The 18973-nt window shown below is 39.1% G+C and overlaps 1 protein-coding gene across 1 annotated transcript in view; it reads left to right on the top strand.

Moving 5' to 3' along the window:
- LOC124171157 (monocarboxylate transporter 12-like) overlaps positions 1–18973 on the top strand; it is a 639467-nt gene that overhangs the window by 114815 nt on the left and 505679 nt on the right. The window contains exon 2 of the mRNA XM_046550295.1: positions 6583–7238. Within this exon, the coding sequence (XP_046406251.1) occupies positions 6944–7238 (295 nt within the window). The 5' untranslated portion in view covers positions 6583–6943. The remainder of the gene's footprint in view (positions 1–6582; positions 7239–18973) is intronic.

The following is an 18973-nucleotide window of genomic DNA, read 5'->3' as shown; positions in this document are numbered from 1 at the left end:
TTAAATACCCACGTTTTAAACTTTTGTATGCATTTAAGATATCTCCGATGTTAATCATTATTGTACTCTTCTTGTTACTGAATGGTGCGATACCTGGTACTTGTAAATATATTTCTGTGTCAGAAAATTGCTCATGAGTGTATCTTAGCTTCTCATATAGTTATCACGAGTCTCCCTCAGCTGTTTCTCCAAGGAAACAAGCGTTTAAATTTTTAATTTCAGAGAAGTACTGCTTGCATAGTGCTGTACTCGCATAGAGATTCTTGAGATTATTTGGGCGCAGAATTTCACTTTGCTCCAGTTGTGAGATACTCCCAAGTTGAAACGCTTAAATAAACACACTCACTCCGCCTTGTTTAAGTATTCAAGCTGCAAGAACGAACTTGAATGGGAAATGGTGGTAAGAGGGAAATAATCCATTAAATAGGACTGCGCCATCATTTTCTGCAATTGTTTTGATTTTTGGAGTAAATCCTTGTGTTTGAAGCAAATGTTTACAAAATGGGATGGTTTACATGTCTATCGTTGTACACAATGGTGTTAATAATTTATTAACTGGTGCTGCTACATGAATAGTATGTAACCAGAAAATTTCACTTTAAGAAATTATACAAGGATAGAAAATTATTGGAGTATATAGCTACATTGGAAGAATTATAAAACATGTTTTTTCCCGATGTTATCTTTGAGAAATCGTAACTGGTCAAACTGGTACAATATATAGGAAGAAATATTCAATTATTTTCCTGTTATTTGGGCGTTATAGTACCTATACACTCATTTTGCAAGAAGTTAATGTGATACATACGTTGTAATTGTTTTCACATTACAATAAAACTTTAAATACAATGTAGTTGTGTCAATAAAATGATCACAAATCCTACTGCTATTCAATATTTACAGAAGTCGTCTCAATTTATTCAAAACCTTAATTTCGTGAATGCATTTTTGATTTCAGTAGTTCGATAACGTCACCATTTCGACTGTTGGAAGTACTTACATTATTTATCCTCGGTCCAAGCATAAATTTAAAATGAAATAAAGTGAGTTTTTTAAAATCTCATCATGGCATTCTTATATACTGAACAGTATAAATCTACTACCCTGGGTGATTTGTGGTCACTATCTAATCGGAGGAGGTATTTTATAATTCTCTCTCTGCACTCAGTACAGCTTATGCCAGGGGTAAAAAAATCTATTGGGGTCATATTGACATCGCTATATTGCAATACATTTCCCGAAAGAGAGAAAAATCATCAAAAATAAGATAAAATTTTTAAATCAAACTAAGGCATTAGCAAACCCACAATTTTGTTTCAGTTATTCATCAAAGCTTAAACTTCTACTCATAAATTCTTGTCGTCTAGCGAAAAAATTAGTTTACTAAGAAAAGTCCAATATTCCATAAATTCCTAGAGTGCCAAAAATTACTTATCAATACCTAATCAAAGAGTCATCTTAAATTACACATTTCGCTGTCTCGGGCGTAGCTTTATGGAATGGAATGAACATAATGGAATGAAAAAATGTATAACTCCACATAAATATAATATCGTAAGACCTAGGTTTCAAAGTGGCTCGTTATTATCCAGATGATAACATTCCACATCGAAACATAGGTCGTATAATGTTACACTATGCTGAATTATATAGTTTTTGTTTACATTTTATTATGTTTGCTGAAATTGTTATGACTATTGGGGATAGTGATGATCTAGTGGTTCTGGAGCACGACTACTGACCCGGTCTCGCGTTCAAAATCCCGGGTTAAGTCGATGGGCACACCGCTCCAAATTCTCCGAAGTTCGAGGTCACGCAAGAAAAGGATAACCACCCCTGCCCGGAATTTGAGGATTTCACACGCCTCTACTAATAAGATCTGACCCCTCCCCTTTTCTACCCGAAGCAACGTACGGGTTCAATGAATGAATGAGAGATTGGCAGTATGTACTTACCTAAGCTGTACATGTAATCTCTACTCAAACCAACCTCGCAAATGGATTCATATATATTTGGATTCTTTTAGGATATATGATGTTTGGATAAATGTCCTCACATGTATTTCTATATAAATGAACCTTCGGGTTAAATCACACTGGTTGATTGATTGACAATAAATATTTTCCTAAACTGTAGCATTTCCCTGTAAAATTTGGTCTCGCTCCATCATCTGTAATACCCGCAGCTCATCGAGATGTCGTATCTTATGTAGAAAAATCCGTGCATCATGTCTATTTAATTTTATTCATTGATTGACCATCCACTGATTTTATCCCAAACAGGTGGTTAAAGAGTGATGGAGTTTTTTAAATGCTCGCGGAGAAAACGTTGAACAAGTCTGGGAAGTGTGAAAAGCAAGTTTAAATAAAGAAAAATTTCTAGAAAACTGGACACAACTAACCTTGAGCTGGAAGTTTAATTTCATATTTTGCTTCCAATACGCTAAAGGCCTAACATATATCAAGTCAAAGTGATTTGTTGAATATAGCATGCCACAAGTTTTTATATTTTTACCATCAAGGAAATTATAATTTTTTCCTCACCTCTTGTTGTAAGTGCATTATTTTCCAGAGGAATAGAATGGAATGAATTCATAAGCTTGGGTTAATATGTGACAAAATATGTGGAGCCATATTGGGTGTGTGATGGAGTCAATGTGTGGAGGATGTGAAAATTTGAGCCAGAAAAAATGCAGAAATATTTTTATTTTCAATGCCTGCGGCTTAAGATAAAAATGTCTAAATTTATCTTCCTAAAGAACTAAAATAAATTTCTTTTAAATGCCTGCAATAGGTGAAAATGTATAAATTTGGCTTCCTAAATAACTTTTAAAGACCTAGTAAAAATGTCACCTCCCGATGGAGCATTATGTGGATAAAGGAAGTCTCTTTTGTGGAACTTTCTTTGTGAACGTTTGCCTGTTTAACAATTTTATTTCTCCAAGACCGCTGGAAAGTTAGAAGTGGTCTTTTCTCTCGGGACATCCCGTGTGTATTATAAAGTTAGCACGTTAAGTTCAGCGGCAATATGTGTGGCTCCACTGTAGCAGTAGAGATCACTCAACATCTTGAAAAGCCGGATTATAGAAAGGAAAAGCCGAAATAGCCTCTCAGCGTGCACCCGTTACCTCCTTTATGGGCTTCGTTTCCCCCCCCCCCCCCTCTCTCGTTGGCCATTAATTTCAAGATGTTTCACGCGATAGACGTTTATCTGAAAATCCAGCGGCACATTGATCGCACATCTCCGCGTTAATTTAATTGCTTCGGACGAAAATTGACACTGAATTGAAATGTTATCCATATTTATTTACTCCACGGCCTTTAAATGTCCATCCTTGGCCATCGTAAAAATAAAACGAAAGCTAAAAAACATCATTATGTTTTGAGAGAGTGCATAAAAAAGTTGTTGATTGTGGAAACACCCCTCTAAAATTTTACGGCCGTTTTTACGGTCCTAGTTTTATCTCCAGTTTAAGTTGCAGCATGAGATGAAGTAAGGGAGCGACACACGTCGTGGGTATGAAGGCAAGGGAGATTCGACCCATTTGGACCGTGGCGCACGCGAAAAAAAAGAGAACGTCGTGCCTCGCTCCCGGGAACTGTTTGCTTTTATTGGCACGAGCTCTCGGATGTAAATGGAGCGGTCGGCTTCTTCATCGGAGATAGCAAATGACCGATTAATTACGTCCTTGGTCTACTTCCTCGCGATGCTGGGAAGACAGTTCATTCTGCTCTCGGGTCCGGATGCAGTGCAATGAAGTGTGCTCGTATTGCGTTTTAATCTTGCAAATGAAAGGTTCATTTTCAGTTGGTTTATACTCCTGTTAATTAGATATTTCTTACTCTTTGCTTGCGCTATTTTGTCAATTTAATGGCACTGATTTGGCATTACGCTCTGAGTGAACTGGGAAAATTATTATTTTATTATTATTATTATTATTATTACACATTGCTGCAAGTAGGCTATTGCCTAGTAACAGCATTAGAAATATACAAATAAATAACAAACGTACCTATCTAAGACAAGGTTTAGCAACAGGAAAGAAACCTGCGGTAAAAAATAATACATTAATTCTAATATCATGCTACTAAGGATTTAACATTGCCCCAATACACCAATTTCAAACAATCCATTAAATACATTAGTTCTAATATAATACAACTAGCAAATAAACATTTCACAAGGTTCCGTGTAGCCATTTAAGACTCCGGCAGAATTTCAATAAACCGATCAACCAATAAAAAAACAGCTAGAGATGTTGCATATAGGTAAAGGGTGTTTTTACTGAGAAAATTTCCTCCACTTTTATATGGAAGTATAACTGTAAAAATTATAGGCGTCAGTTAAAGCATAAGGGTTCTCTACATCCATCTCCTCGTAAATGGTACTGAGCGACTGGTATTTTAAAATTTTTAGGATATTTTTACAAGACCTTTACGAAATTCAGCGGTACTATAAAAGGTGCCGTAATTTATTTTTCTATTTATAGTTTTTAGAATAATACCGACTTCATTCTTAATGAGCAGGTAAATATAATTTTAAGATGCCAATCGATAACTGTTCTTTGTAATTAAATGTAAGTAATACTGTTAGAGATGCGTTCCAGTGAATTTAGTAACTACAGTGAATTTGATAGATCAAACCATTATTACGCACCTTAATTTTCCAATGAATTGACATGCAATATGGTATGATTGCACTATCTTTCTTATTGCCATCTAACCTCTGGAAAAAAGTATAAACTTGCTCATGAGGGTTTCATCTATCTGTCGGTTGCAGAAACACGTCATCTCACTACACATATATGAACCTACTTTTACAAGGCTTATCTGATATCTTTTGTAGCTGTCATAGAGTGTAAACTGTTCGTATTAAACCTGTTACATACTTATCTTGAAAATCCAGTGATAAAAGTGCAAGACATAAAAATCCGAGAAAAATTCGTAATTTCATTAGCTTTAAATATCAATCTCTTAAGTGGGGGTCCTATGATATAAACGAACTACTAATTCAAGTAGTCTTGTAAATATAACCTAGCATCGTAAAGATCGCCGTACTCTCGGTACTTCATCTTTCTTTAAGCAGAAATACTTTGTGGATATCGATTCCATTTCCATATCTCTTATATCACGTCAAATACCAAAAAACGTGGGTAAATTGTAACTGCTACCTTTTTGTTTATTCTCCTTCAGAGACACGATTATAGGAAAAGCATTTTCTCGGCGAATCTAAACCTGACCGAACGTATTTAGATTTTAAATGCTATTCCATCATGGAACTAGAGCGTTCAAAAATCTCGAACGTGACATTTTAGCTTCTTTTTCGAGAAGAGGCTGCTGCTGAAGAGAGGAAGCTGCCATTACATTCGTGACGCAGGTACTGGGCTTGATTATGCAGATGGTTACTACCGTGGAAATAGCTTCCTGGAGCAAATGTCTGTCGGCGATGAAAAAAAACTTGACAAACGTGGCTCACTTTTTCTACCACATTGCACTGGGAAATTGAATTTTCGCCTCAGGAATAACCCCGCAACCGTTTACGAGCGAAAAAGCATACTTTTCGGATTTTGGACTTCGGTGCGGAGTTATATCTCTCACGCGAGATAAAAAGTGATTGTTACCAATACTTGATTCTCGACAGTTTTAAAAGATTTATGCGCGGTTCGTGATGGCTAACCGTTAATAATTGTTGCCCCTTCAATTCAAAGTTTTATATAATTCATATAAATATCTATATTCATTCATTTCCCGTGATATTTCGCTTTGCCTTGATATCAACTCGCATTTGAACTTTAAATGTTTCCTAAGGATAAATTTTGAGGTGAAGACGTGATGTGTTTTCACGTATAAGCATACATTATAAATAAAAATACAATCGCAATAAAATAAAAACTAGTCGACAAATTAATCGGAGAACACGAAGGATTCAATTTTTAACTGCCTTATTTCTCGATACCTAGGTTAAATGTCACGCATAACGCAGTATGTTTTTTGTGAATGCTGTACGGATACAAGCCAGCGTTTTGATGGTGTAGTTCTCCATCGTCCTCGGGGATAAATGAGTTCAAGTTCTGAGTACCATAGACGCCCTTACCATCGAATCGTCAAACTTCATGACGCAGTTTACCCGGTGGGAAACCCAAATAGCCTATACCATCAATAAATTTATTTTTCGAGTCCGGAACTAGTTGAACTTGTCAATTCTGAAACTATCTACAGTGACAACTTTAAGGAGTCACCCGCAATGCACAAATTGTGTCAAAATTCCACAGAGAAAAAAATCACTCACTTTCACTGGTATTTGAACCCGGATTCCCCGATTTCCGGTGGAGTGCTTTAGCCAGTTAAGCTACGTGGAAATTTGTGAACTATAGTGGACAAGATTTAGCCCAAATAAGATCCAAAGTCGAGGCCCCAATACGTCAATTTGTGCCTGACATTGGCCGTAGGCCTTCTTCCAAGAGCCATGCCATTGAATCCATCCATTTACTTGTGTATGTTGCGCACTGCATGTACGTTCACGAATTCATGCATATTATATAGGCACCCACACTCAATGACTACGTGTCTTTTATTTCAACAGGTATGCCGAATCAATCCATCACGGATCGATGATCAGCCGATTAGTAGGGACTGCACGAGGTGGAGGCACGCCCCTTCCCCTCTGCACACTGCCAAGCATGTCAACCACCGCCTAGTCCCTTCCTCACTCCCTCGCAGCGGCCCCGAGAGTGAGTTCAGCGGACACGCTGAAGAACCCCTGTTCAACCACACCACTTGCAGTCCAAGCTTTAGTTTGCCACTGCCATCCTCACCATCTTCCCGCTGGGGGCATCGAGGATGACTGGGCTGGTGGACCCGTGGCCACCGGGCGTGGGACCTCCCACTCACCCGCTTCTTCGGTGCGGTTCTTGAGCCCGTGGGGGTCTTCGGAAGGCGTGGCCATGCAGTCCCGTCAGTGCGACGCGGGGCCCTCGGGGGCCTCGTGGGCGGACGAGCAGTACATGGAGAGCCTGAGGAACGCCCGGCGTGGGAATCGACTCCGGGGCTCCGGGGCGGGCGTCGTGTCCGGCGTCTCCTTCTCCGAGTCGTCGGACTCTGGGCCTCAGGGTTGCCCTCAGTGTCGGTGCCGGAACTCGGAGTGCTTGCTGAGGAGGCACGACAGCGCGCAGAGCGCCCGCAGTGCTCAGAGTGCGTCGACCACGCTCAACACTTACGTCAGCTCATCCTGCGTCAAAGGTAAGCTTCCTTCATTATTTCATAACTTACAATGACGCTCATGATTGCCGGGCTCGGTGGTGGCGGAGTAAAGTCCTTGCCAGAACGTAGGTTTCCGCGGCGATGGTTTGATCTTTGCATTTCTTCAGGGTTTTCTTCCGCGTCAGCTTGTTTCTAGACAACAGTTTCGCAGGCTATCCTGCCAGCGAAACAAACAGCTGACACCTTCGACCTGAAGACGCTGGCAGGATAGCCAGCGAAACTGTTGTCTACAAACAAGCTGACGCCGAAGAAAGCCCTGAAGAAATGCAGAGATAAATTCTTGCCTGTCACAAAAGAGGTCGCGGGTTCGAGTCCCGCCTAGGTAGCTTGCCCCTATTCAGGGCATGAATTTCTATATTGTACGTTAAATTTTTATATTAAAAACTCCGATGTAAAAGGCCAATGATGCTGTTTCCGGTGATTGACAAATGAACGACTATATATTGCGTTACCGTAGTAGCTTACCAGGGAAGCATCCCTCGCCCTGCTCGTATTAAAAAATAGATGAGCAGGTTTCTCCATGGTTTCGGGTCTCCATGACTGCGTCGAAGTTGTTTTCAAAATGAAACAACTTCAACGCCGCTAATCCGAAAACCATAGAGAGACCTATTAATCTAATTATTTCGAATACCAACAGGAAAAATAATTTTATGATTTTCCGGTGCGATGATTTCTTCTCTGGTTTCCGACCGGGTTACATTCTCCATATGTAGCAACGTTTTGACAGATATTTTTTCGATCGTCCTCAGGATGGCTTGTACAATAAGATCAACCAATCTGCCCCAAGGACTCGACTAATACTTCGGGGGTGAATTTGGGGGCTATATCCCTCCCGCCGATATTATTTTCCTTTGTGATGACTACTCTCAATCTATCTGATGAGAAATCGCTGTGAGTCATCTATTCTTTGAAACTCTTGATATAATTACGTTTCGTAATGTCTGCCAATAGCTAAAGATGGCTTTAAATTTGAGCTTTATTCAAATGAAATCTAAAGATTGTTGATATAATGATATAGTTTCCGCCTGACGCGTGCATAATGTCAGTATAGGTAACCTGCAGACCACCCAAGCTCCCTCCAAGTAAATTTCGGGCTACATGCTCGCTGAGGACAATGGCAAATTATTATCGAAACGTCGCAGAGAGGGCTGAAATCGAAAAAAGCTGGACAAAACCTCAAAAACGATTTTTTGGAGTTTTCCAATACATTATTGCGTTTTTGACGCAAACCGTTTATAGCTTACTTTTGCCAACAAATTACTTGGCCTAAAAGTTGAACAAATTTCGCAAAAAGGCCCGCATGGAATCTTTTTCGTAATTCAGCATGTTAAAACTAATGCCACACCTTCTGTAATCATTCGTTAGAAGCTAATATTTACAGTAATATTATGCGGTTTGTTATTGTTAATTCTTGGCAACTTTCACGACTAAGTTTTATTATTTGTGGCCGATAAAATACAAATTGGAGGACTCTTTTTTGTCGAAATTTTGTGTTTATTTACGATTATAAAAAAAGGATCACCGAGTTACCTCGAGATGTATACACCACATATGCAAAAAGAAACCTGTAGTGTATGATACTTATAGGAGAATTGCGACCACCTCCGACTCCGAAATAAAGATCGATTTTTCGAACGTGCGGCACAGTTTGGAGCTTACTGCTGGCCACGGGGAATATCGTGCTCGACGGACGTTGGAAAGTGAATCGTTTTGCAAGTGAATTGTTAATAAGGTATAATTTATTTAGTTCCAAATTTATTTTACATTTCAAAAAACCTAATTTCTTCGCTGTCTTGCGATATTTATCGTCGATACGATAGAAATTGGAGGACTGTTTTTCGTCGAAATTTTGTATTTATTTGGTATTATATGAAAAGGATCACCGAGTTATCTCGAGATATTTACGTTAAAATCACATCAAACGTTTTAGAGTGTCCATCCAAAGAAATCAACTGCGACCGTTAGGATCAACCAAAATAAAATGGATGTTTTTGCCGCGCGCGCAGTCCGCGGCAGCTCCCTGATGGTATGGAATGCGGTGACGCGGCGTACCTACAATACAATTTGCTATGCATATTCATATGCTTTTTTGCGTATATCGTTGGTCTTATTATTTACTTAATAGGATACACATGTTTTAGCCTTTTTTTCTCTGTCTCTCCATTTAAATAAAGGATTAGCACTAGGATGATAGCTGTCGGACATACCGCACACGTAATTGCTTGACACGGCTTAACTTACCAAGAAAAAGACTCATTCCAAACCAAAAAATCAGGCACGCAATTTAAGTGCCAACCATACACGAGTTGATTAAGGCGTATGACGAGTTGATCATGGCAATTCTTGTATATTTCACCGCCGTTGACGCGGCAGGATTAGAAATATCACACATTAAAATTAAGGTTTGAAATATTATGTAGATCAATAATTTGGTGTATTTTGAGCGCGGTCACTAGTTGCCTGTATTCAATTTCTTCTTCAGATGTCCTTGAAAGGTTAGACCGATCCCATCTTCTTGATTTTCATTGCTCCCCTCGGAAATTTCAAAGCGCCTTCATTCCCGCTGAAGACGCTGACCCGTCTCTCACTGTGGAAGCAATAAGATTCAGAACTAATAAGCCCGCTAACTAGAAGGCAGAACGGTAAAAAATATATAAATATGTACAAATGTCGGTAAACTCCTCTAGGGATTCCCACCATTCAAATTTTTTCATAATGGCTAGCGTTTCAAGCTACGACTCGGGGCTCATTCTCAGGGCTAAATGCTGTTTTATTTAAAGATACAGTGTCCGACGTGATAAAGTTGGAAATCTTTGATATTCATCTTATTAAAACCACTTGTCTGTTTCCATGCACTTTTATTTACACCGACCATGGTTTCGGCAACTTGTGCCGTCATCAAGGTCTCCGAGCTCTAGCTCCGAGAAGGTTAGTTGTTTTATTTGTTTGCGGCTGCTAAGTTTCATTGTTAAAATAAATTTAGTTAATTGAAATATATAAAAACTAAAAAAATATACTGCATGTTCTTTTATCGCACCTATATGTAACTTATGAAACAATCTTTTTCCGTATTTGACCTTTTTTAAAAATCATGTTCCTTAACTGTAATAACGAGCAAATTTGGTCAACTGCATCATGATTGATTATCTCTGTGACGCTAGGTGGCGTTAGTTTCGGATTTTCGTCTTCGCGAACGTTTCCTTACTTCTAATATCTTATGTAGAACGGGTTTCCAGGTATTGCTGATGGAGTACCCAGAATTTCTAATAAAGTGATTTTCCTCCAGCTTTGTTTCCATAGCTTTCTTTGTGAGGCGATCCCAAAAACCTTTGGCATGGCAACGTAATTTCGCCTCTTCAAATTTAATTGTGTGGCTTTGGCTCACACAATGTTCGGCAATGGCAGATTTTTCCAATTGCCCCAGTCTTAAGTGGCGCTTATTCTCCTTGAGCCTAGTCTCGATGGTGCGACAAGATTCTCCAATATAAGCTTCTCCGCACTCACACGGGACGCGGTAGATGCCATGAGTCTTGACATTACATTACAGGAGTTTGTTATTACAGTTAAAGAACATAATGTATGATCTCAGGTTTTCCCGGCGTATCAGTTGCAGAAAGGTTTCTCAGGTTTTCCACCGGTTGATATCGTCCATGTCTCCCGACGTTTCGATCCGCGACTTGCTGATCATCCTCAGGGGATCTTCCGAATGATCGGAATTTCGGAAGATCTCCTGAGGATGATCAGCAAGTCGCGGATCGAAACGTCGGGAGACATGGACGATATCAACCGGTGGAAAACCCAAGAAACCTTTCTGCAAAGAACATAATGTTTTAAAAAAGGTCAAATAAGGAAATTGATTGTTTCATTAGTTACATTTAGGTGCGATAAAATAAATGGCTTCATACTTTTTAGTTTCTTTTATATATTTTAATTAACTAAATTTATCTTAACAATAAGACTTAGCAGCCACAAGAAAATAAAACAATATTAAGCTCTGAGGATGAGCCCCGAGTCGGAGCTTGAAACGTTGGCCATTATGGAAAAATAACCCGGTGGGAATCCCGAAAAGAGTTTACCCACATCCTTCGCCGGGAAAGCATCAAATCATATTTCATGTACAAATTTCGAATAAAATATGATACTCTGAGAGCAAATCACTTGTGTAATGAAGGTGGAATATACCATTTGCTATTTTTCAATTCGAGCGAAGTGGCGTATGGGTAGGGCTCCATGATTTCACGAAGGCAAGTTTTCGCTATTTTACCATTGCCTGCCGTTTTTAAATGTGGTAGTAAAGTCTAAACACTATCCAAATTTGAGGAAAAAATCGTAAATAACGCAACGAGTTCTAAAAATCGTATATAAAATACAAAAGAAATGATATCACAAGGATTGTAATTCATGAAAATGTAGGAGGCCTACTTATGGGAGAGAGATCTTGGTGACTGGTCGAAGGACGAGGGTCAATACATGGTCCTTTTAATCACTGGTTCACTGGACTGACCACAGGTTCATTATTTCGTTTCAACTGTGAAACATATTTCAATGGGCAAAAAATCTATTTATTAATGTTTGGAAGCCGATTGTTACTTTTAACTGACTGAGGTTTTTGCAAAAGAAAGTAAGTTTCTGTTTACTTATCTAAGTAGCAAGTCACAGTGGCAAAACATGATATGCTATGATAATCTCTCCTGTAAATCCGAAAAGTGATCCCATAGGCTAAAATATATTAATTTATCTTCTCCTTATTTATTAGAATACTCAATTTTCTGTGATTTACTTCAATTATTAAGTTCATTCCGAAAAATTCGAAAGTCAAAATGGCCAAATTATTCAAAGGATTCCTAAATTTTATTCTCAACGAAGAGCTATTCGTACATAAAAATGTAAAATGAGGTTTTCTGTCATATTAACGTTGTCCACTTAAAATATACTACAATAACCATCAGTAAATGAGTCTCTCAGTTTTCACATGTAACAAAGAATGCAATTTTTATCTAGACTTCCCGGTTTAGTAAAATACGATATAAGAACATAAAATTAATCTTGTGATCTTCAAATTATTTCCTCGAAAAGCTTTTTTTCATAGGAATTAACATGGCTTAACTTTTAACGAATGATGGATTTGAAAAAAATACTAAAACTGCTCTGCGAAGTTCTTAAAAAATAATCTGTTGGCTTTTTTTGTTGTTTTAGGTCATCAGGGAGTCATTAGGAAAATGTTTAATCCCTTTTTGAAATGCATCTTGTGGCTTCCGATTCTTAATAACCTCCAATGTATTTACACTCTAATTCTTTTGTAGAGGGGATATGTGGTATTCTGGTCTTTTTCCTTTGCGTTAATCTTTCATTCCAAGCATTTCTCGTTTAATCATGAATGATACGTATTTTTTCGGGATACTAAAGAGAACATCTGTTTTAAATCTACTCATTAAGCCCATGCACAAGATCGATGAGTAACATAGACATGGAGACACGCTATACATGAGTTCATGGCGTCATCAACTTATTTGCAAAAGGGTAAAGGCCATCAAGTTTTCGCGGCGAATAACTCGAGAAGTAAGCGTGCTTCGTATCGAAAATACACCCATGAGGCCCATGCAGAAGAGCGACGAGTAGCGGAGAAACGGTGTCTATTTGTTCATAATAATATAATAAGAGGCTCTTTGTCATGTAACTTGGAATTGAGTACCATTACCATCTGTAAATGAGTTTCTGAATTTTAACCTATCACAGAGTATGCCATTTTTTGCCATACTTCACGGTTGGTGAAATAGAATATAGCCAGACTTGACTTCATGACGTCATCAACTTATTTGAATAAGGGTTAAGGCCATCAATTTTTCTCGGCGAATGCCTTTAAAAGTAAGCGTGCTTCGATTCGGGAAGGGGAGCAATGCTGGTCTTCATACTCTATCATAATGAACTCTTACAGAAAATTTTTGTAGGATCCCACTGATTTTCGAAGGAGTGCAACTCAAGTGATTATTCATGGGAGTGGGATTACGTCTACCTTGAGCCCTTCAGTGTTCCCTGGTAGGAGCGCAGGGTATTCGTGCGAGGGGAAGTCCTCACGCATCCTCTTTAAAGAAGAGCATCTCTCAAAGCTCTCTCTCGAGAGTTGAAACAAGGACGATAAGCACTCGTTTCAAAGTGACTTGCACTGAATTGGCGTCTCCCCTTCAAAGAACCCGAGGGGGGAAAAGGGTCCCCTTCGTGGCTCCTGCCAGCGTCCAAGCCTTCTTTGATGAAGATGCGACCTCTATGGAGTCTCCTCTTTCTCTCTCTTAGCAGTCATCTGCTCGAGACTTCGATTTTAAGTTGCCGGGTGGCCGTCCCTAATGCACTTCACTCTCATCCCTCCTGCTTCCAGCATTTCGAGTTCTTGTCAGCGTAGTTGCATTCGCTGCAGACGTATTGTCATAAAACACTCAATTTGAATATTTTTAGGCATAAAAACTCGAGTGAGTGCTTTCGTTCCCTTAATGCACGTCTCAGCGAGAGAAAATGTCATGCGTGTTTGCATTTAATATCGTATTTCTTTCGACTTATCTCAAAATTGTCATCTTATGGTGCATCCACGTGGATTCCGATGTTTTTTCCTCATGGGAAAATGAAATTGTCTTCATTTGAATCCTTAATCTTGTTTTCTTTAGCGGTTTTTAAGTATTATCCGCGTCCCATAAACTTACTGAAGGTTTTTGTAACGGTGTTTTGCTTTTCTTCTCCTTGTCACTTCCTCCTGATTGACTGTTTCAAACTTCAGCATAAATATTAATTGAGTTGTCAGGAGAATTATTGTGATTTTTCCTTGATTAATTTGAAATTTTATTTTTCCCGTTGCTGTTTTATATTTATTACCCTGTAAGTCATGATAATGAATCATAACGATCTGTCAATATATCATGTGAGGATGATGGTGGAGTTACATGAAGAAATAGCTATCTTATCTCTCTTTTTCCACGGTACTCATTAGTTAATACTAAGAGCACGCAAAATTTCATCAAAAAACTAATTCATGTCACATAAATTTGGGATATCACATAAATTCTGTTTCCATTTTCGTTAGTGCTGTTGCTTCGATCAATTTCAGCGTAAATGGATGTAACACGTATTGACATCATAATTCATGGTGAAAAGTTGAAGAACTGGCTTCGGAAGCTTGGAATACTTGTGTAAAAAATAAGAATAGGTCTCAAAACTTCGCTGGAAGGACTTGTATTGTTTGGATTTTAAGACTTCAATTTCATATCTGCCTTACGCCTCACTGCCGTTACTTTTTTGATGGCAGTAGAATTTCTTTGATAGGGGCTCTAATAAAAAACTTCAGCTACAAGCTGTTATATTCATTACCGTTAAGTTCTTTCTTATTTTTGCATCTTTTATTTATCTAATTTTGAAACAGAACATTACCGAGGCTCATTTACGCTGTTATCGGCTAATTTATTGGGGAGGCTTAGGTGTTTATTTATTCCCTAATTACAAGTATGTCGCTATGTATGCAGATAACATTAATACAACTAAACCTTAAACTGATGCTAATTTAGATTTATCTTATTATGATGCAAAGCTTATATATATTCAAACTTTACTGTCGGATGCAGTTTGCAATAGGAAATGAACAAATCTAAAAATCTTCCCTCAGAATTATATCTCAAATATGGCCAGCTGTGTTCGCTGTGGGTGGAGAACGAAGCTTCCAATGACAGGGAGACCTGTTAATAGCCTTCGGTGAATTACGTCATAAAAAATCTATTCTTTCCTCGACTTACGTTTAAATCCCTTCTCGTCATCATTAAACGATGTTATGTCAATATATGATTCCTCCCAAATTCAGCATTTCCCTTTTTCCGAAAACGGATGTGGAGCAATTTTATTTTCGTCTCCGGTAATCCACTCTATTTTCAACGGAGCACCAGTTGACTTCACGAAAATTGGTCTCAGAGCGGCGGAGCAACTTCAAAAGTTCATTCCTGTGGTCTAGCCGCACTCTTTCCACCTTATCTCTGAGAAAAATGTTTTTTTTTTCACCAAAAAAATGTTTTTTTTTGGCCGGCCTCGGTGGCGGCGGGGTAACGTCCTCGCCTGCCAAACAAGAGGTCGCGGGTACGAGTCCCGCCTGGGTAGATTTCCGCTGTCCAGGGCATGGTTGTTCGTCTACGTTTAATTGTTAAAATTTGTTGAATACCCCGATATAAAATGGCCAATATGAGCCGTATTCGGTGGTATGAGAATAAAATAAAAAATAAAAAAAATAAAAAAAGGGTAAGACTAGAAAGGTATTTAAACGCGTCGTTTGTGTGGGTGAGCGCGTTGTTTGATGTCCACGTTGATGGAAGGATTTTGCGATTTGGCTTTTCTTGCTCGGAGGACAAAGGATCTGGACAGAGGCATTCTGCTCTCCATAGCACTCTTCCACCATAATAGACGTTGCGTGTGTGGGCGAGCGCGCCTGAAAGAAAACACTTCGTAAGGAAGACACTTTGTGGAGTGGGTAAAAACATATCACGTTTTCCTTGAGCGGCCCTGAGCGGCTTCTTCTACGTTTCCTTTTTTTTATTGCCTAAATCGAAAGATTATTACTCCCGTATTTCACGTTTTTAGATCTTTAAATGACGATATATATTTTTCGTAATTAAATTAAAAGTGAACATTTTCAAGCGTGAAAAAACGCGATGGCTAAGTATGAATGCTGAGAAAAGCCCGTGTGATGTCATTCTGGTTCCGGCTGCCGCTGTGTGATGTGACCTTACTGCGAGGGTATGAGCGCCGCTACGATGCAGGCTGCTAGCAGGTAGCAGAGTACCCTGCTACTAGGTAGCGCTTGGATTAAATAAGGATTATTAATACCTTATCAAACGAAGGAAACTCTCCGACCATGGCCAGTTTTAATAGGTGATGCTCACTCTCAGAGATGCTTCTGTGATTCTCAGAGATGCTTCCCTGAGCTCTGTGCCTCAAGCATGCATTGGTAATCTCAGACGATGTAAAAATCCTGACTACTCGCATAGCATCTAGGCCCCTGTGACGTCACGTGGAATGGCATCGCATGGGCGCCAATCTGGCCTTTTTCAAATGGGGTTAAAATTGACCATTGCCATTCGTCTAAACTGGGATTTCTAAAACCAAATAATTTGTATATTGTGAATACACTAATGGTAGGTAACGGATCGCAATGAATGCCTTTCGTTTTCTTTGATGAAGAAAACTACCCTATTGTGTGACAACTCCTCTGCTTAGGCAAATGATCAATTTTTCATGGAAAAGTATTCATCGGTAGGGCTTATGGGGAGGATTTTTGTCCTTTATCTCCTACGATAGGTATTTTTAAGAACTTATTCCACCCGCAATATCAAAAATATATTGCCTCTACATTTAATCTTTGTGTTTAAAGACGCACAACTCCCGCTCGGTAGCGTATATAAGCTCGTAATAGCTCGCTCTACATATAAAAGCTCGTAATTTCCAAACATGTTTGCTCTGACTGGAGATCGGGTTGGTGTGGTAGCTGCAGTCAATGGTGCTACATACAAATGGTACCACTACTCCATCCCATAAAAGCTTGATTTTTGTTGTCACTTCGGTCGCTTATTAATCGGTTTTTAAAAATCTCCGTTGCGTGGCGATGAGCGTAGTGCGATCCACTGTTTTCCAATATTTTCCAGCGTAGAATTTGAAATTGCGAGCAATAACTCAGAATAATTTTGAATTTTGATGGATCACACCCTCAGGAATATAAATTTTGGGTAAGAACCCCGATTATAACTTATTTCTTCGTGGAATTAAAATGTTTTTTTCAGTCTGAGACGTGGTTGGTGACTTTTTCACACCCATTTAAGTACGTGGTGAGTGGCAACACATCAAGCGGCCTACTTGAGGATCCTCTTTTGTAATGATGGTCGCTACAGTGCTGGATTCACATCGCATGGACCTGGGTTCAAATCCCGGAGGCGACAGACAGTTAATAATAGGTTGCCCGATCCCGACATGAATCGCTAAAGTTAAATTCATTTGCTGAAAGAGTCAGTCGTCGATGTGCATGCCATCGGCAGCAATAACCGGCAGCAATTAGCCTGAATCACAGGATCTTGCTATCCGTTTATTTCGAGCGATAGCTCTTGTGATCGATCCAAATTATGGCAGAAAAATGACCGTTCCAGTAGTATATGCGAGTTTTTAATATTGGTTAAAACGCGGTTGCATGCAGCCATGTGCTCATGTCCTATTTATAAAATCCTTATGGAGTATTTAAACAATGGAATTTATCTTTAATTGCATTATCTTCGGTCATAATTAATTTTCTCATAAATCATGAAATAAAATAACGACGGCTCGTTGATTCTATCAGGTCAAAAATGGGATATTTGCATAATTTTCAGTTTTTACCCACCTCAGGACTAATCACTCCTGCTCGAACGGTCATATTTTCTCTTGTTTATTTGTTCTTGTAGTAGTAAGTGTCGAAAATTTACGCTATTGGTGGATTTTTTTATAACATAGAATATTTTCCAACATTTACCAGTATCTCCTCAGGGGAAATATTGAGGTAAAATTGAGTAGCATTGTAAAATGGTCATATTCCAAGTGGGCCTCAGGGATTGTCGTACCATCTCTTTCTCCATCACTCTGCACGACCATTTTTCCGTCACGGAAACCATCGCTGGAACCGTCTTTCAGCCAATCAGAAAATACGGTCGCATTGTTACGCCGCGATTGGCTCGTGATGGGATGGCAGTTGTAAAATTTGAACACAGCGGAACAAGTGATGGGAAAAGGGACGGCGGAATGAAAAAAAATTAAATGTTCAGAAAATATTGGGTTCAAAGAGATGGGTTTATCCGCGTTATGTTTCATTCCGACGTTTCTTGCTCTACGATTGACGATATGGTTCAGAGAAGGATGGGTTGAGCCAATAATTTTTTGTCCCTAAATAGCTATTGCTGGAGCTGTTACTCTGAAGGACGGAATAAAAATTTAAGAATTCCGGGAGTAGCTACGGTGATATCTTCACGGAGTCATCCGCAAAGATATCACCGTGGCTGGTCCCGGTATTCTTCAATTAGTCAAGAGCTACCGCCTCTATGCGGTCAAAATTCGGGCTTTGCTCTTCGGCTGTGGCGCCTTGCGCACGATTTGGACTGCTTGTGGCATCGGGGTCGAAGCTAGGAATTAAGGCTGGGATAGGTTTAGGTGCAACTAATACCTGGGTGTGTGGGGGTATGGAATACCCACTACGATATGTGGTAGGTGGGAGATTAATAAATTGCGGAATTTTAAGATAAACGGTTCAAAATGGTGAGTTTTACGGCTTTCTGAGGGATGTTTTTACTAATCCTTGCACTATTCTATTAATAATATCAATCTAATGAAGCAAAATGGATTAAACTTTAAAATTTCTACGAGCCCTGGGGGGGTTTAACCCCCCAAACCCCCCCCCCCCCTCGCTGCGCCACTGTGTGGCATCATATGCTCAGTAGTCCATACCACCTTGTTCGGAAATCGAGGGATCCGGGTATGAATCCTGGTCAAGGCGAATGATTTTTTATCTGTGGATTTTTCGCACGGGATGTAAATTTCTGTTGATATCCCCGAGGATAAATTATTTCTCCGTCAAATTAGGACGATTTTTGTCATTAACTGAGACTTAACTTGAGATCATGTGAAAAATTCAAATTACTTAGAATTCAATATACTTTGAATTCAATACACTTTAT

The sequence above is a fragment of the Ischnura elegans genome, chromosome X, assembly GCF_921293095.1.
Source record: "Ischnura elegans chromosome X, ioIscEleg1.1, whole genome shotgun sequence".
In the NCBI taxonomy this organism is placed as follows: Eukaryota; Metazoa; Arthropoda; class Insecta; order Odonata; family Coenagrionidae; genus Ischnura; species Ischnura elegans.
Note: the sequence above shows the minus strand (reverse complement) of the source record. Positions and strands in the feature narration are given on the sequence as shown.